The following is a 19102-nucleotide window of genomic DNA, read 5'->3' as shown; positions in this document are numbered from 1 at the left end:
CACTAAAGCCTTAGGACCTGACTACCTTGACAAGGCAGAGAGGGGTAGTCGACCCTCCAGTGTTGTTTGTTCACAGTTTGAGAAGGGCCTGGCATCAGGTGAAGTGTGGGGCAGTTTTCTGCCAAGGTGTAAGTGTTGCCACATTTGAAGTTGGTTCCAGGTGTAGTCTCTTTGTGCCACATAATCATGATTGCTGTCTATCTCTGCAGGATTTTTCCAGAAAAAAAAAATTGGCAACATTACACAGTGGCCCATAAACCAGACACTTGTGACAAAATTTCCCTGGGTCTCCTACTATTACCTACCTGCCTGTCTCTTCACACTCAACTTTTGACTGACCTACTTCCCAGCCTTCCTGGAACCCCTACAACATCCCAATTCAGCTTAAAGTGGTCAGATGATAATTACAATCAGCCCCTATCATCAGCAAAATGTTGGAATGTTAAGTCCTAACCCGCCTCCAATTGCAGTGCCACTGACAATGTCCTAAATGACAGTCTGGGCTCAGCTCTGCCTAGACTCTTGACAGGTTCAACAGAGGATTACTGAGGTATACACTCAGCACTCCTGGGAAACCTGTGAAATGGGTATCTGTCTGGTAAAAAGAGCTATCTCTCCCTACCTCAGCAAATGAGGAATCTAGGTCCCTATTAGCACATACCCATGACATACCAAAGTTCCATGCTGGCTGCTGGTCTCTTGTGGCTCTCAAACCTCCTCACCAGGCTCTTTTGGGCTGCATACTTCCCCCACTTCTTTAAAATTGGCATGACTTTCCTTACCATTCTGCTGTCCTCGGCCTCCCAAGGGGTAGTCATGTCAGCTTTGGACTCCTCCAAATGATTTTTGCTTCTTTTTGTCCCCAAGAAATACCCATGGCAGCTTTGAAGTCCTGAAAGAAACCACCTTTCCACCTGGGAAATGGCCTTGTTCAGGGTTTTACTGTTCCCTCCCTTACACTTACATGTGTGTCTAGTGGGTGTGTACATGTGAATGAAGGCACCTATGGAGACCAGAGGTGTTGAACACATGGAGCTGAAATTACACCAGTTGTCTGTGAGTCACCTTGTGTGGGTGCCGGGAATTGGACATCTATCCTTACTAAAACTATGAGAGGACAGAAAAAGAAGGGACAGAGAGTTCAGGACAGAACTGAAGCTGTATAGACAGAATTTTGTCTTAGATAAATAAAGTGAATGGACAAAAGAGCATGTTGTAAATAGATTCTTTTCCTTCAGATAACTCCATGGTGGACATAGTGTCTTCCCCTTGACTCTGGAAGGAATCATCTCTGAGCAGGCACCTGGGAAAATTCCTGTATCTACCTTTTGCATTTTCTTTCACTTGTCTGTCTATCTGTATATCTATCTATCTGTCTATCTATCTATCTGTCTATCTATCTATCTATCTATCTATCTATCTATCTATCTATCTATCTAATTATTTATAGATATAGTCTCCCTACTTGTCACAGATTGGCCTGCAACTTTCTATGTAGACCTCTAATGGTGCTATAAATAACTGGGCATTTGATGTGGAAGAGTGAACTAGATCTTTATCTCTCTGCCTGCATAAAAATCAACTCCAAATGGATCAGCTACCTTCATGTAAGACCTGATACTCTGGAATTACTATTGGAAAAGTAGGGAAAACTCTCCAAGGAAGAGACATAGGTTAGAACTTTGTGAATTAAACTCCATTCATCCAGGAGATATGGCCAACCATTGATAATTGAGTTGTCATAAATGTCACCATATGAACTAGTCTGGATATTATCAAATGACAAAAAAAATTTGCCTTTGTGTGAATTAAACACCCTTGGACATTGTTGGCAGAGCAAACATTGATTCAATCATCCTGAGACACAGTGTGGAGATTTCTCAAAGTCTGAAATCATGTCTGCCCTGTGATCCAGTCATCTCAACATTCTGGACATAACAAAGGAAAGGAGGTCAGGATGCCAAAGAGTCCTCTGTACTGCCCCATGTACCCAAGACCTGTTCCTGACAACCAGGCTATGGAGTTAACCAGTGTGCAGCAAGGGGTGAACTGATACAGCACAGTGCAGGACCCCTCATGAAACCAAAACCAGACCTGCCAGATGGCCCATGCTGTCTGTGTCTCCACAGGAAGAGAAGTGAGCTGCTTTTTGAGTTTCTTCTGACAGTGATTTGGTTGCAGGGGGCCAGGACTTCTGTCATTTTGGAAACCTCTCAGTCTCTAGTTCACAGGCCCTTGTCCCTTGAAGAAAACTCTGCCCCCTCAACAGGATGTGAATGGCAGGGCAGAAACATAAGTTGAGGAGGGAACCAGGTTACAGGCTACACAAAGGCAGTGCCTTGTGATTAGGAGTCAGGGCCCTTGTGAGCATTTCCACACCCAAATATAAGGATTTTTTGATGATGCTGAGATAGGACAACTGCAGAGAAAGATGGAAGTATTTCAAAATGAATCAAAACCTAATCCTTTAACAATGTGTCTAGCCTACAACCACATGTCTGTCTAAGAAGAATGTGATTAGGCCTTATAATTCAGGAGGTACAAACCTGTCACCCCAGTACCCAGGATTCTGAACGGGAGTATCAGGAATTGTGGGTCAACCGAGGCTACATAGCCAGACCTCGTCTCAGCAAAAGAAAGGGGAGATGGATACTGAGACTTGTGGTCAACTTGAGTCCACCTGAAAGACATTATGGTAAGAAAAATTATCCTTAAAAGAGAGAAATGCTTCATATGTGGAGCCTAAAACAAAATTCTCCATTAGTGATAATAGCGGGATGGAGAGATATTTCCAGGATGCAGACTAGGCAGTATGTAGGAGGAAGAGGGCAGAGATCTAATGCACAGAATGAAGACCAAAGTACATCATGGAGAATGAGGGTTGCTCTCACCACAGGGAGAAAGGGTGCATTCAGAAGACAGACATGCTGACCAATTCACTATCAGAATGTTTATATAGGTATAAATCAGGACACCAGAGCATGTGGTTCAAATATACAAAGGAATTTATTGTAGCAAGAAAACAATCTCTTTATTCAGATATTTGTACCGTATATCTTTTTGTCTGGTGCCTGCCTTTCTTGGTAACACTTCTGCAGAGCAATCTTATGCCCAGCTCTCTGAGCATATCCTCCATGGCTGATCTTCACCTGGATACACAAGGCATAAAGTCATCAGTCCCTCAGCTCTCACTATCTAGGACCTTTCCTTAGAGACTGTCTTCATGGTTCAGTTCTCTAGGTATTGGTTGATGTCACTCTCTAAAAGGGGACCCACTCTAAAAAGCCCTCAAATTACTGTCAGTGTTCTCTATGTCTGTCCCTTGCAGCCGGCAGTACTTCTGATGGAAAAGTGGTGTCCCTGCCTAGGTGACCGAGAAAACAGTAACAACAGCTGACTCCATAGAGTAGATGGAGGGGACTTGAGCAGCACCTCACCCTCACATGGCTCCTGCCAGGACAGAGAGGCATTACCCTCAGTGAGGTAAGTCTCCAAGCTGCCTCAGACACTGTTCCACCAAAACAAGGAGTTAGTACAAGGGCCTGGGTGTTACCTGGATCAGTAGACATTTTCTTTTGTTGCTCTTAGTCCATCTGCTTGTAAGCCTCTGGCCCAAATTCTCTGTCAATCAGAAGCCTCTTCCATCAAGGAGACCTGGTAACAAGGCATTTTGTGAAGATGACCAAATGTTCACTTGTCCATCACCCTGTAACCAATCATAACTTCCCCATGGCCTGAGCAGAGAAGTATCACCTGTGTGTTCCCCCTTCCATCCAGTGTGTTAGGGCTTGAGTGGCATCTCCTGCTCTAAGCACCATCCAGTTGAAAATGTCCCTTGCTGAGTGTAGTCCCAGGAGTCTCCTTGGTAGCCCCAGCATAGGGTCATACAGGCAGCAAAAGTCTTTCCCAGCCTGCTGCCTGGAGACACAAAGCTTCAGCACCAGCCATGTCCCTACAGGATGTCAGAAAGAAAACAGCTGGGATCTTTGTGTGAGATACTGTTGAAAGTAGTATCTTGGGGTGTAGTAGAGTGTGGTCTTGGGGTGTACTAAAGTGTGGTTTGGGGTGTACTACAGTGTGGGCCTAAGGAGGGGTGTGAATCTGACCCCTTAAATCCCTTTAAGTGTCTCTGAGTTATCTTAGGAGGTGGAAATATGGCAGGAGACCATGAGCCACCCAGAGGAATACCCACACTGTCAGGCCGGGGGTTGCCATTGTTTTTCCATCAACAGATTCTATCCACAATCACGCTTGGAACCAGCTCCATCTCTGAATCCAACTGTCAAACACTCCAGACTTCACCTTGCTTCCACTCAAAGCACAGCTGGTGGGCCTTCCCTTGCACAGGACCGGATGCCCTGGGGGAAAATGTGCACCATGCCATGTGTTGGCTTCACGTGGCTCCTGCGAAGCAGTAGAGCAGGGTGGTAAGTGATTGCATTAGGGGTGGAGACAGGAACAAGCTGAGTTAGAGGAATTTTGAGACATTTCCAGAAGGGAAATCACATGAAATATGAAATTACCTTTCTTGGAATGGGAGTCCTCTCCAGTTCAAGCGAACTTCATTAGTGTCAACTGTGCACGAGGTACATTGGGAGAAACGTGTGTGTGTGTGTGTGTGTGTGTGTGTGTGTGTGTGTGTGTGTGTGTCCAGATACAGAGTAGAGAAGAGTGCATCCATATGACTCAGGTTGCAAAGCAACAAGCAGTTCAGCAGTAATAGTGCTGGGGTGAGTTATGAAGGTGTCTGGATCTGGTGGGGACGGGAAGCAAGCTGTCTAGTAGTTCAGGATGGTGCTGAGAGCTGCACCATAACTAATGGACTCACCTGTTCCCACACACTCTACCTTCCCAAATGAGCACAAGATGGACACTCCCTGCAAACTCGTTCCTCCTCTGTGTCTGGCTCCAACCTGGTCAGCAATACTCATCTTGAACACATACAAACTGGGCAGGCCCTCTGGGGTCCTCCTCTGCTTCCGGTGCCGCTCTCTCTTCTAATGGCTCATGGTACACCTGGCGACAGTTAGCTGGAATGACGATCACACTGTGCGTGGAAGGTCCTCTGAGGCCTGTTTTCCTAATGATCACAGCACTCCATGGATCCTTGTTTAAAGGATCTCGGGTCCCACGGAGTGCTTCACTTTACTGGCACAATTGTGGCACCACCAGCCATCATGAACCTACCTACAAGGGGGAGTCAGGAGGATCATGAGTCTGTCAGACCTGCCTCCCAGAATCCTTTCTCAGTCCTCAGGGTCCAGGTGATGTGAGAAGGGTGTGCCATGCCCCCTCCTCCCCAGTCATCATCTGCAGACACAGGAACACTTTGCTCCTAGTTTCAGCCTGTGATATGAACACAGCTTCCCATGGTACACAGCCATCTGAACTTCCTACCTGGCTCTCTCCAGCGGCCCTGTGCATCCTCAGCATGCTGCTCTTCACTCTCTGGTTTCAGCTTTGGGGGAGCACAGTGCCTCCAACAGCACTTGAAACAGACACAAAAAAGGGCCCTCTTAGGAGAACATGCAGGTCTTCTGCTTGGCTGTGCTGGCCCTGCGCAGTGCTGGGCCCTCAGTCTGATTCCTCCTGAGTGCCTGTCCCAGTGCTCTTTACCCACCCTTCTCCTCACCCTTGCCCAGCCTCGGGCCACTATCCTCTGCTATCTATCTGCATCTAGGTCAAGTTTCTCAGGAAGGATACTGTGGGATTTGCTTTCTGGTGTGAACTCCCAAAATGGGCATGTCTATAATCTGTTTATTTAAAAGCATATCATTTAGTCCAGGAAACAGCTTAGTGAGTAAAGGCACTTGACCCCAAGCCTGGGGACCTCAATTCATTCCCTAGGAGCCACATGGTATAAAGACAGAACTGATTCCTGCAAGTTAACTTCCACACACACATATAGTAAATAAATAGTTTTTTTTTTCTTTAAAGAAATGAACCAGATTTTAAAAAAGGCCTAGATAGAAAAGTGCATTGGAGCCTCTCCACCTACCTGTTACCTTGGCTCCCTCCATGGCCCTCTAAGGTCACAGGCAGGATTTTGTTGCAGCCTAGGCGCTCCCTCTTTTCTGTTGGTATGCAGCAACATAAACTTCTCAGGCCTTTTATAATCCTGCTCTGTAGGCTCTTCCAAATCCGCTTTCTAAAGGGGGCTCTGGGTGCAGTCTGTCTCCGACCACTGAGGTGTCCCTGGGATGTTTCTGGGGAGGATGGGCTGAGGTCTTTTTCTTGTACAATCGGACCCTCATCCTGGGCCTCCTTGCTGGAGAATGGAGTTGATCTATCTTGTGAGGTCATGTTGTTCTTTGAAGCAGCTGTAGCAACACTGAGGGGCTGTCCTCTGAGGTCCTCCTGAGGTGCAGTTTGTAGGAGAGATGAGCTGCTCCTTTCATCTCTCTGACCAGCAGTAGACATGCTGTGGGGCTGTCCTCTGAGGTCCTCCTGAGGTGAGGTTTGTGGGAGAGATGAACCGATAATTTCACCTTGTATGTTGACGTCTCTGCACTGAACTTCCTCCATAGTGGTGTGATGAGATAAAACATCCTGTGAGGACGCCTTGCTCTTTGATTTGTTAGGGCCAGCTTCGGACACATTCCAGGATAACTTACTGGAATAAGTTTCCAGTGCTGAAGACACTGTGGTACATATTTCATCGGAAGTGATAACAGTGCTCTCTGAATCCCCCGAGGTGCTGTTCGTGAAATTAGCCTCATGTACACACTGGGGGCAGGACACTGTGGTACATATTTCATCGGAGGTGTTAATAGTGCTCTCTGAATCCCCCGAGGTGCTGTTCGTGAAATTAGCCTCATGTACACACTGGGGGCAAGACACTGTGGTACATATTTCATCGGAACTGTTAACAGTGCTCTCTGAATCCCCCGAGGTGCTGTTCGTGAAATTAGCCTCATGTACACACTGGGGGCAAGACACTGTGGTACATATTTCATCGGAACTGTTAACAGTGCTCTCTGAATCCCCCGGGGTGCTGTTCGTGAAATTAGCCTCATGTACACACTGGAGGCAGGACACTGTGGTACATATTTCATCGGAGGTGTTAATAGTGCTCTCTGAATCCCCCGAGGTGCTGTTCGTGAAATTAGCCTCATGTACACACTGGGGGCAAGACACTGTGGTACATATTTCATCGGAACTGTTAACAGTGCTCTCTGAATCCCCCGAGGTGCTGTTCGGGAAATTAGCCTCATGTACACACTGGGGACAGGACACTGTGGTACATATTTCATCGGAGGTGTTAACAGTGCTCTCTGAATCCCCCGAGGTGCTGTTCGGGAAATTAGCCTCATGTACACACTGGGGGCAGGACACTGTGGTACATATTTCATCGGAGGTGTTAATAGTGCTCTCTGAATCCCCCGAGGTGCTGTTCGTGAAATTAGCCTCATGTACACACTGGGGGCAGGACACTGTGGTACATATTTCATCGGAGGTGTTAATAGTGCTCTCTGAATCCCCCGAGGTGCTGTTCGTGAAATTAGCCTCATGTACACACTGGGGGCAGGACACTGTGGTACATATTTCATCGGAGGTGTTAACAGTGCTCTCTGAATCCCCCGAGGTGCTGTTCGAGAAATTAGCCTCATGTACACACTGGGGGCAAGACACTGTGGTACATATTTCATCGGAGGTGTTAATAGTGCTCTCTGAATCCCCCGAGGTGCTGTTCATGAAATTAGCCTCATGCACACACTGGGGGCAGATTCTGTGAATGGGGGCTGTTTTCTTGTCAGGGCAGTTCAGGGTGGGAGGCCTACTGTACCTCGTTCTCCCCTTTTTGTCATTCTCGGGACTCTCAGTTAGAGTGTGCAAACTGGAAGAAGTGGAAAGGATAGAGACACTAGATCCCCTCTTGATAGTCACTTTAGGTGTTGTGGGAGGGCCTGTAAGGTTCAAGGTTCCAGCAGACTGCTTGGGCTGAAGATCTTTTGTAATGTCTTCCCAGGGTGACTGCTGCCTAAGAATCAAGTAGGTGGCCATCACTTGATCAAACTTCTTCTCGTGTAAAGCTTCCAGGATCTGTCCTTGCTTATAACCCATGACACCCATGATGGCCATCACAGTGGGGTCTGGGTAGCTGTCCTCATCGTTCTCTCTAAAGGGATTGGGAGAACCTTCATTGCCATGCTTCAGCCATTGAAAGCCCACAACATCATCTATTGTTGGTCTTTCTCCAGGATTTATAGTTAACAACTTAGCAATAAGATCCCAAAGCTCTGGCGACAGCTTGAATTCAACAGAGTACTTTCCCACCAAGATCTGCTCCTTTATTCCTACAAAGGCAGTTCCCTTGAAAGGGAGGCACCCTGTAGACATAAAGTAGAGTACAACCCCCAAACTCCAGATGTCAGTTGCTCGGCCATCATAGCTTCCACCTTTAAAGACTTCTGGGGCACAATAAGGAACGGTCCCACAGAAATGTGCTAGCTTCTGCCCCAGGGTAAGCTTGGTGCCCAGCCCAAAATCACTGAGTTTTATATTTCCTTTGCCGTCCACTAAAATATTTTCAGGCTTTAGATCCCTGTGAACAATCCCTTTCATGTGACAATACTGAAGGGCACATACCATCTGTTTAAATACCTTACGGGACTCCTCCTCCTGTAGGTAGCCAAACTCCACAATCCTGTCCATCAGCTCTCCGCCTATGGCATAGTCCATAACTATGTACGTGGTATTTGTGGTGTCGATTATGTGCAGAAGTTTAATGATATTGGGATGGTCTAGAGATTTCATTATTTCAATTTCTGATTTGATGAGGCTATTCTTTGTGCCTTTTGGAAGAACTTTTACTGCTACCCTTGTCTGGGTGAGTAGATGGCTAGCCAATTTTACTTCTCCAAATGCTCCCCGACCAAGGGTCTTTAGGATTTCATAGTGCTCTGTTAAAGCCTCTTCGTCACAGGAGTTGTACTGTAGGGTGTTGCCTTGAGCCATTTCCCACTTCTTCCTCTTTGTTGATATAAAGGCTCGTACCAACACCAACTAGTGATGCAAGATAAAAATTAATTAAAAGCAGATCTAGGAAAAACATTTATAGCTATAAATTCCTGCGGTTAAAAAAAAGATGGATGTCCAAAATAACCTAATGATGCATGTCATGGTCATAGGACAACAAGAACAAGCCAAACCCAAAAGAAATAGAAGAAATGCTCAAGTCCAGAGCAGAAATGGGTGAAATGGAAACTAAATTACAAATACCAATGTAACAAAGACTTGATTATTTTAAGAATAAATATAATTGATGTGATGTTAACCAAAATAGCTAATAGAAAAATTGAAGATACAATTTAACAATATTAGAGACAAAATAAGAAACTAATAGAAAACTTTAAGATACAAGTTAATAATATGGGAGACAAAATAACATTCGATTACCAGAGATACAACTGAAATCCAGACATCTAGACAATCACTAGGGAATGTTTTTAAAATGTTCCAGTGAATTGGAATAATCTAGAATAAACTTCTAGACACACATTAGCTACCAAAACTCAACTGAGAAGATATAAAACACCTAAACTGAAAGACTGTCAGAGTCAGAGGCAGTGGATGACAATACAAACTGTTTTCTGGACAAAGCAGGGCAGTTGCCCATCTGAATTTACAGCATTGTGACCTGCTTAAGCTCACTCCAGACAAAAGTCTCAGCATGAAGAGGGGAGGTTGGACAAGAAGTCACACTCCTGATGAGCTATTGACAACTGATAGATTCCGGGAGAGGGAGAAAACTTTTTAAGGGTGTGGCCCCTGGTAGGTGGGACCTACCACACTTCAGTGGAAGGCCATATATCCAAGAGTATAAGGACAACAGAGACTGTACTTGATGGTGAAAAACAAAACAAAAAGACACAAATATGGGTGGTAGGAAAGAGAGTATGGAAGATTTGAGAGAAATTGGAGGAAGGGATAAACATGACCAAAATATATTGTATGAAATTCTCAAAGAACTAATTTAAAACAGAAAGAAAAGCAACAAAATTGAAATAGTAACTTAAAATAATCTCTTGACAAAACAAAAACAAAAAAAAACAAAAACAAAAAAGAACAACAACAGAAAAACCTTCAGGACTAGACAAACTCATTGGTGATTTCTATCAGACCTCTGAAGATCAGAGTGCAGAGCTAAGCCACTAGTTAGCCATAGAGGCCAGGTGTTGATGGCTCACACCTTCAATCCCAGCACTCAGGAGGCAGAGGCAGATGGATTTCTCTAAGTTCAAGACCACCCTGGACAACATGAGATTAATCCAGTCTAAAAGAAAAACAGAGCCAGCTGGTGATGGCTCATACCTTTAACCTCAGCACTAGGAAGGTGGAGACCTATAGGGATATGGCTGGGCAGAGAAAGGAATATAGGGTGGGAGGAGACAGGAGCTCATTGTATTCAGTCTGAGGATTCCTGGAGACAGACTCTTGTACACTTTCATTCTGAGGATAGCTAGAGGTAAGAAGTCTCTCTAGTGGCTAGGTTTTTTGTCTTAATGATCTTCAGGAAAGCTTTGTTAGAGCATACATAAAATATCACCAAGATACCAATGCTTCTCAGACGATTGCATGAAATGAAAAGGGTTAGGATGCTTCCAGACTCATCCTAGGAGCGTGTATTACTCAGGTACCAAAACCAGGTGGATAAGGTAACAAGAAAAAGGTATAATCAACATCCTTGGTGAACACGGATGCAACAGTCCTTAGGAAGAGTACTTAATAGTTCACACGAAATTCAACAGCACTTAAAAGGACCATACTTGATGATGAAGATGGGTTCACCCAGTCATGTAAGGGCTGTAACATATGCCAACTGAATAGCAATGTTGTGCAGAAACAGAAGGGCAAGAATCAAATACTCAGCTGAAAAGAGTGAAATTGTCATTTTTCAGGGACAACGCATAGACCTGGAAACCATGTTGTGTATAACAAGCCAGTCCCACAAAGACATTTTTTTCAAATCTTGGATGTCAGGTTGGGGAGTGGACCTGATAGTAAAAGGGAATGATTAGGGATGTGAAGGGGAAAGAGGAGGGGGTAAGTATATAGAGTAGGTGAATATTACCAAAGTACATTATGTACAGATACAGAAATGTTACACTGAAGTTTTTTACTTTATATGCTTAATAGTTACTAAAACAAAAATCTTTAAAAAGTAACAAGAAACAAAGAAAATGAGTAGTTAGAGAAAGAAAAATGGAGGATAGTTAACACAGAAAATTTTAAAAATGTAAAAATTAACATCTAAAACCAGAAACATAAATTACATAAAATAAAACGAAAAATGAAAACCAATACCCCCAAAGCACAACCAGCAAAGTGAGAGAAAAACTCACTCTGTCAAGTAAAACAAGTCACCAGCATCCGAGTCCAAAACTTCACCGATATCCAGGTCCAAAACTGTCACCACCATCCAAGTCCCACAGATCACTCACTACCCAACAGCTCTCTGTACTAGAAGGACAAAACCCAGGCCTAGGCAGTGTGTTATATGCACAGGTGTCAGTCATTCCTCACAATGACTCCTTGTGAGGTCAGAGCAAGACATGGACCAATGAGGGATGGGCACACTCCTGTCTAAAGGACTGTGTTAGCTACTCTGCTGTCACTGCTACCAAGTGCCCCACAAAAAGTAACCTAAGGAAGGTTTGCTTCGGCTCACACTTTGTGAGAACAGGGAAAGCATGGTAGCAAGAGTAGTTGGTGTCAGCATGTGGCTGCTTACACTGTACTGGTCACCCCACCTCCAACACAGGCTTACAAACTGCTTCCTGGAGCTAGGCCCCCCTCCCCAAAGCTAGACCACCGACTTCCCAAGAGAGCATCACCTGCTAGAGACCACAAGTTCAAACACAGAAGTGTCTACATGGGACATTTCACAAGCAAACCCTAGGAAGGACTGGCTCCACTTTAACAGTAGTAACAACAGAAATGTTAACAATGAAAACATAGGCCCCTAAAGCTCTATGTTTTTTTTTTTTTTTTAAGATTTATTTATTTATTATGTATACAGTATTCTGCCTGCACATATGTCTGCAGGCCAGAAGAGGGCACCAGATCTCATTACAGATGGTTGTGAGCCACCATGTGGTTGCTGGGAATTGAACTCAGGACCTCAGGACCTCTAGAAGAACAGTCAGTGCTCTTAACCTCTGAGCCATTTCTCCAGCCCAAGCTCTATGTTTTATTGGGTATAGACTCATATCTATCAGTAAGAAAGTGAATCCAGAGGATGTTCCAGTGACATTTGCAAGTAAGATCAAAAATGCTATGAAAGCAGCTGGCTGTTGTAAACCATTATTACACAGTGTGGTAATTTCTGATACCTTCCAATAAGGGCTTTTCCCGCTAAATACATCTAAATGAAATTTCTGTTTTCTGTGAACCTTGCATTAATGTTATCCTGAGTATTGTTTTTTAATTTAAGGATAAGTTTGTATAATATTAAAGTTTTGATAATTTAATGCACTTACTATGATTCTAATAATAATCTTTATCATTTTTTATAAATGACTTGCTATGGTACTCTGAAGTAACAAATATTTATTGGACTGATAAGAAATTCCAAAATTTAATAAAATATGTAAAACTGTACAGTGGTCCAGAGTAAAAATTTAATGCATAACTTTATTGTTTCTTTATAAGAACATAGATTTAAATTTTGTGAGAAACTGACTGCTTATTTCAATTCCATCCCCTTTGAAAATGAAGAATTTAAACAACTTTCATCTATCATTCCTTAAGGTCCTACAGTAAGATTCACCAATGTGGTGGCTGCTTTATAAAGCAGCAGATACTTGGCCAGCAGTTTGAGAAGGAATGCTAAATTTTATTAATTGAATTATTTAAAAAGTAAACCCATTATGGAAAAAATAAGTTATACTTCAGGCTACCATTCAACTGTATTTGCTTAAGCAGATCTACTGAGAATAGTAGTAGTTTGATAATGAGAATTAATAATTAGGACTGTCTGCAACTACATTAGGAATGTGTTAGTCTATGCTTTTGTATTTGTGTTTCCCTTTGTGGAATATTTGGCAACTACTACTAGATTAAAAATGAAATTAAATGAAAACTATGCTCTATGTTTGATATACCAAATCCTTAATCTTTATTTCTGAATTAAGTAAAATCATCTCTACTCTTGACAATCCATATATGAAGTGATTGATGCATTCTTTTTTGTTGAAAGTTTTCAAAATGCTCTATTTTTGTTGAAATACAATAATTACACATGTTATAAGACATAAAATACAATGATATGGCATCACCGTAGCACAAGGGGTCTGTCAGTTAATACAGTTTTTAATCATTTCTCTGTGTTGAGAGCATGCAAATTCCTTTCATCTAAGTATTTTGAAATACTAGTTCAAATCTGTTTTCAGCCACAGTTACCCTGCCATGCTGTGGTACATTACAAATGATTTATTCTACCTAACTGGTCTTCTATATATGTCAAACATTCTCTTCCTGTCTTCCTTTTCACCTACTATTCCCAGGCTTTGATGACTATTCAGTTTTATAGTTCTTTAATATCATCTTTTTAGAATCTGCAAATAAATTAGCTGTGGCATTTATTATTCTTCATGCAACTTATATCCTTCAGGTAAATCCATAGTGCTGCAAATGACAGAATTGAATTCTTGTTTGGGGAGGACTAATAGGACTAATATTTCTTAACACATATACCAGTTTCATTATCTACTCATCTGTCATGGATATCCAAGTTGATTCTGTAACAGGTTTACTCTAAATAGTGAGACAATAAATGTGAAAGTTGAGTCTCTTCAACATATTGATCTTCATTTCCTATGGATATTCCCCTTTAGTAGGATACTAGATCACATAGATGTTTGCTTTCTAGGTTTTTTTTTTTTTTTTTTTTTTTAAATAGAATCTAGTGTACTGTTTTCCTGAGAGTTTTACTACTTTTTACTACTGGGAGTAGTAAAGGGAAAAAAATACTCTCCACCAGTATTTGTTGTTACTTGTTTCTATTTTTGTAATGGTCATTCTGATTGGATATGCTGATTGCTTGGTACAGTGCTGAACCTGTTGCCGGGTTGCTTCCAAGGTTGAACATTTTTTTTTTCATTTTTTGTTAGTGGATTATGACTGTTGTGTGGTTGTTGCTCAGTTCTTTTGCCAGTTTTAAAGTTAAGATGGTTTAATGTTTTGACTGCTGCCATGTTTGAGTTTCTTATAACTTATATTGATTACTAGCTACTGGATGAATGCTTGAAAAACATGTTCATCCATTCTGTGAGTTATGTGTATACTCCTGACTGGTTCCTTTGTTACATAGGTAGTGTTAGCTTATTTTATAATTTTTTTGTTGTGTGCATGTGTGGGTGCCTTCATGTGTGTGTGTAACACATATATGCTGTGTTTATTTTTAACTTCATCATAGTTTTGCCTTTGTTGCTGATACTTTCAAGTTCACATCCTAAAGCTACTCACCTCAACACTTGTCCTGAAGAATCTTCTCTGTATCCTTTTATTTTAGGTTTTTATTTTCTTTCATCTTTCAGATACTACATTTTGGCCTTTTAACTATTTTCACTTGAGCTTTTAATGTGGTGAGAGATAGGAATAAAGTTTCATTCCTTTACCCTTAGATGTCTAATTTTCTCAGCACAGATTGAGAGAATTTCCATTCTTTATGGTGTATTTTTGTTGTTTTTCCAAAAAGTAAACAAGCAAAACCCCAAAACCTGTTGTCTATAATACATAAGTGATTTTTTTTTTGGGTTTTTCAAGACAGGGTTTCTCTGTGTAGTTTTGTGCCTTTCCTGGAACTTGCTTTGTAGACCAGGCTGGCCTCAAGCTCACGTAGATCCACCTGCCTCTCTGCCTCCAAAGTGCTGGGATTAAAGGCGTGAGCCACCATTGCCCAGCTATAATACATAAGTTTACTTTGCAGTATCTTGTCTAAGAATGTACTTCATGACATGCTATGTAAGATATTCTAAATTTACAGTGTGATTTAAAGTCAAATATTCGAATGACTCCCGATTGGTTCTTTTACTCTAAGTTCCATTGACTATTTAGGGTCTAGAACACTTATGGAAGTGTTCTAATATTTCTGTGGAAATATACACTGTGTTGGGTGTGGCTGCACATGCTTGAACCTCCCAGAATCTGTAGAAAAGGAAGGGTACAAGTTTGGAGCAAGTCTAGACTATATAACAATTTTGTGTTTCATAAAGCAACAAAAAGAAAAGAAAAAAGAAAGAAAATGGAGGAGTAGAGAAAGAATGAAGGAAAGAAAAGAGTGGGGAGGAATAGAAAGAGGGATAGGGAAAGAGCGAGAGATGGGGGAAAGGAGGAGGAAGAGAGACTGCAGAAAGGGAAAGACTGCCATTGATGGGTATTGCTGTAGGAGTTGCTTCGAATTTGTAACTCACTTCTTGTAACAGGGACATTAGAATAGTGGTATTTATACTAATCAATGAATATAAGGTATCTTTCAATTTGATTGACAGGGGAAGGTGTTTCTTCCTCTCTACTGTATTTCTTGACCCATGTATAGTTTTCATTTTGGACAGTCTTCACTCTCTTAGTTAAATCCATTCCTGTTTTTATAGCCATTGAAAAGGAGATTTTGGTCTTGAAAATTCAGATTTGCCACTTTCAGGATCATGTCTGTGGCATATGTGGTCTCTTCCAGAGATCTTTTGATTCTTGGCTTTTGTCCATTTTCTGTTTCCTAGTACCCCTACAAATGTGTTTTTGCTGATAGCATTTCTCTGTCCTGGATTTGGAGAATGGCTTTACATGCCCTTTAGTAAATACCAAAGTCTTTGCAATAACCAGATTTGTTATGTAAAATACTCATCATTTGTCTATCTAAAGTCACATCCTAGCTCTCACCTACTCTTGTGCTATGGAGATGAAGTCCATACCTGATCTGAGCTCTTCTCTTGACCAAGTACCTAATCCTCGTGATGACATGGCATGTTGCTTCTTAAAGAAGTGTGCCCTGAGTGCCCAGTTTGATGGAATTGTCCTCTCCATGCATCTCAGCACATTTGGTGCTTTATTTTTCTCCAGAGCACTCTCAGCCTATATGATATGTTTGTTGGTTATATTGTCTGCTTCCACCCAACTAAAATTTGTATTATGAAATGGTGGCACTTGTTTTGTTTTTATTGCTGTTCTCTTTATATGCCAATCTCCTCATGCATTACTTGGCATATAATAGGTCATCGCAACGAAGGTTTTGGGAACAGTAAAATGGTTCAATGTAAGGAACGGATACGGTTTCATCAACAGGAATGACACCAAGGAAGACGTATTTGTACACCAGACTGCCATAAAGAAGAATAACCCCAGGAAGCACCTTCGCAGTGTAGGAGATGGAGAGACTGTGGAGTTTGATGTTGTTGAAGGAGAAAAGGGTGCGGAGGCAGCAAATGTTACAGGCCCTGGTGGAGTTCCAGTTCAAGGCAGTAAATACGCAGCAGACCGTAACCATTACAGACGCTATCCACGTCGTAGGGGTCCTCCACGCAATTACCAGCAAAATTACCAGAACAGTGAGAGTGGGGAAAAGAACGAGGGATCGGAAAGCGCTCCTGAAGGCCAAGCCCAACAACGCCGGCCCTATCGCAGGCGAAGGTTCCCACCTTACTACTTGAGAAGACCCTATGGGCGTCGACCACAGTATTCCAACCCTCCTGTGCAAGGAGAAGTGATGGAGGGTGCTGACAACCAAGGTGCAGGAGAGCAAGGTAGACCAGTGAGACAGAATATGTATCGGGGTTACAGACCACGATTCCGCAGGGGCCCTCCTCGCCAAAGACAGCCTAGAGAGGATGGCAATGAAGAGGACAAAGAAAATCAAGGAGACGAGACCCAAGGTCAGCAGCCACCTCAACGTCGGTACCGCCGCAACTTCAATTACCGACGCAGACGCCCAGAGCACCCTAAACCACAAGATGGCAAAGAGACAAAAGCAGCCTATCCACCAGCTGAGAATTCGTCCGCTCCCGAGGCTGAGCAGGGCGGGGCTGAGTAAATGCCGGCTTACCATCCCTACCATCATCCGGTTTGGTCACCCAACAAGAAGAAATGATATGAAATTCCAGCAGTAAGAAATGAACAAAGATTGGAGCTGAAGACCTTAAGCGCTTGCTTTTTGCCCGTTGACCAGATACACTAGAACTATCTGCATTATCTATGCAGCATGGGGTTTTTATTATTTTTACCTAAAGATGTCTCTTTTTGGTAATGACAAATGTGTTTTGTTTGTTTTTTTTTTTTAAAAAAAAAAAAGGTCTGGTTTTTCTCAATACACCTTTAATAGTTTTTAAATTGTTTCATATCTGGTCAAGTTGAGATTTTTAAGAACTTCATTTTTAATTTGTAATAAAAGTTTACAACTTGATTTTTTCAAAAAATAAAGTCAACAAACTGCAAGCACCTGTTAATAAAGGTCTTAAATAATAAAAAAAGATATTAAATTTTTAAAATGCATAGTGAACATAATATTTTGTATCCTTTCTACTAAGATTTAAGAAATTATTTTATTTTATGTGTATGCATGTTTTGCCTGCACAGATGTCTGTATACTATGTTCATACCTGGTGCCTGAGCAGACCAGAAGAGGGTGTTAGATCTCCTGGGACTGGAGTTACAGGTGTTTGTAAGCTGTCATGGGGGTGCTGGAAATTAAACCTGACTCTTTTGCAAGAGCACCCTATAGTCTTAACTGCTGATCAATCTCTTCAGCTCCATGTTAGCCTTTATCTAAAGGATACAATACAGGAGCTGAGTAGAGAACCAAGTCTCTTAAGAGTAGGTACTATCATTTGCTCTTACAGTGAAAAAAAAATGTTACAAAGCTCTCATCCATGTGTGTCTCCATCTGTCCCTGGCTTTCTTGCTTTCTTCTCTTACTTCCCTCTCTCTAGCAATCTAAAAATATAGGCTAGATTTTGATACATGTATGTATATATGAACTGTATTTTTAATGTAGTATTTATACACATTATGTAAATACAAATAAGTAAAACATAGCAGCAATTAGTGTGTGTTTGTGTATGTATGTATGTGTGTGTCATATATATATGCACAGGTGTGCTCACTGATTCCTTAGCATGTGGAAACTAGAGGTGGATGTCTGGATGTATCCCCTCACTGTTCTTTACCTTATTTTTTGAGGTAGAGTCTGTAGTTGTAATTCTGAATGGTTTTATTAAATAAGAAACACAGAGCCAAATGCTGAGTTAAAAGCCCCAGAGGTCAGAGAACAGTAGCTAAGAGCTGAGACCAAGACCGCCTTCTTACCACCCGCTGCCACTGCCGTCCTTCCTCTGAGAAGGAGACCTACTTTCTGTGTGTCTGTCTTTTTATTGACTTTCTGTTCTGCCTTCTCATTGGTTGTAAACCCAACCACATGACCTCCTCGTCACTGCCTGTCTATACAGACCTCCAGGTCTCTATGGTTGATATTGCGATTAAAGGCATGTGTCTCCATTCTGGCTGTGTCCTTGAACACACAGAGATCTGCCTGTCATGTGACTGGGATTAAGGGCATGTGCTACCACTGCCAGACTTCTGCTAAATGGCTTGTTATTAGCTCTGACCCCCCCCCCAGGCACTTTTATTTATTAACATACAAATAAAATCACATTTCAGTACAAATAAAATATCACCGTAAGAGTCTCTTACTGAGACTTTGTAATTAATTACGTTGTGTTGATCTCCAGTTCCAATTCCTAGGTTGGTAACTAGGGAAGCCCCAGGATCCCCATGTCCCTGTGCCTTTCCCTTAGTGATGTGATAACAGGCCACCGGGACTGGCTTTTTATGTGTTTACTGGGAGTTCAAACTCAGGTTTTGTGCTTGTGCAACCAACACTTTAGTCTCTGGGTCTTTTGTTTGTTTTTTTCAGTATGTAGCTGGGCTGTCCCTGAACTTGAGATCCTCCAGCCTAAGTCTGTGATTAAAAACATGAATTATTACACTGGGCTAGAGCATATGTTTTATTTCTTGCCTAAAAAGTAGTTGTTGTGATTTTGTTTGTTTAATTATTATTGTCATGTTTGTTTATTTTGAGATAGGATCTCTTGTAACTCAGGTTGGCCTT

At 42.1% G+C, this 19102-nt stretch overlaps 2 protein-coding genes and 2 long non-coding RNA genes across 5 annotated transcripts in view; 1 reads left to right on the top strand and 3 right to left on the bottom strand.

Annotated features, from left to right (window-relative positions):
* Positions 1-2624, bottom strand: part of LOC131909094 (uncharacterized) — a 5241-nt gene extending 2617 nt beyond the window's left edge. Inside the window, exons 1-2 of the long non-coding RNA XR_009378743.1 lie at positions 2547-2624; positions 26-203 (exon numbers count right to left, since the gene is read on the bottom strand). This is a non-coding gene — a long non-coding RNA (uncharacterized LOC131909094). The remainder of the gene's footprint in view (positions 1-25; positions 204-2546) is intronic.
* A 358-nt stretch (positions 2625-2982) lies between these two features.
* On the bottom strand, positions 2983-4529 carry LOC131909092 (uncharacterized). Of its 2 annotated transcripts, none has more exons than XR_009378738.1 (4): positions 4193-4529; positions 3754-3952; positions 3554-3654; positions 2983-3149 (listed from the first exon to the last, which is right to left on the bottom strand). It is a non-coding gene; the product is annotated as an uncharacterized LOC131909092 (long non-coding RNA). The 2 variants fall into 2 exon arrangements; XR_009378739.1 differs by having other exon boundaries at positions 4303-4529.
* A 388-nt stretch (positions 4530-4917) lies between these two features.
* On the bottom strand, positions 4918-11608 carry LOC131907706 (sperm motility kinase X-like). Its single transcript, XM_059258826.1, has 4 exons — positions 11346-11608; positions 7190-9006; positions 5999-6613; positions 4918-5080 (listed from the first exon to the last, which is right to left on the bottom strand). Exons 2-4 carry the CDS (start codon positions 8956-8958, stop codon positions 4918-4920), a joined length of 2547 nt encoding a protein of 848 aa, XP_059114809.1. The 5' UTR covers positions 8959-9006; positions 11346-11608.
* On the top strand, positions 10701-17257 carry LOC131907705 (Y-box-binding protein 1-like). Its single transcript, XM_059258825.1, has 2 exons — positions 10701-10799; positions 16214-17257. Exons 1-2 carry the CDS (start codon positions 10701-10703, stop codon positions 17027-17029), a joined length of 915 nt encoding a protein of 304 aa, XP_059114808.1. The 3' UTR covers positions 17030-17257.
* Positions 17258-19102: the final 1845 nt, after the last annotated feature.

This window comes from Peromyscus eremicus, chromosome 4, assembly GCF_949786415.1.
Source record: "Peromyscus eremicus chromosome 4, PerEre_H2_v1, whole genome shotgun sequence".
NCBI classification, from domain to species: Eukaryota; Metazoa; Chordata; class Mammalia; order Rodentia; family Cricetidae; genus Peromyscus; species Peromyscus eremicus.
Note: the sequence above shows the minus strand (reverse complement) of the source record. Positions and strands in the feature narration are given on the sequence as shown.

Coding starts and splice junctions, on each gene's coding strand:
- LOC131907705 (XM_059258825.1), top strand. CDS start 10,701: ATGCAACAGTCCTTAGGAAGAGTACTTAATAGTTCACACGAAATTCAA. Junction 10,800..16,213: donor AGATGGGTTCACCCAGTCAT/GTAAGGGCTGTA, acceptor GGCATATAATAG/GTCATCGCAACGAAGGTTTT.
- LOC131907706 (XM_059258826.1), bottom strand. CDS start 8,958: ATGGCTCAAGGCAACACCCTACAGTACAACTCCTGTGACGAAGAGGCT. Junction 6,614..7,189: donor GCTAATTTCCCGAACAGCAC/CTCGGGGGATTC, acceptor AACTTATTCCAG/TAAGTTATCCTGGAATGTGT. Junction 5,081..5,998: donor GGAGGGAGCCAAGGTAACAG/GTAGGTGGAGAG, acceptor TGTGATCATTAG/GAAAACAGGCCTCAGAGGAC.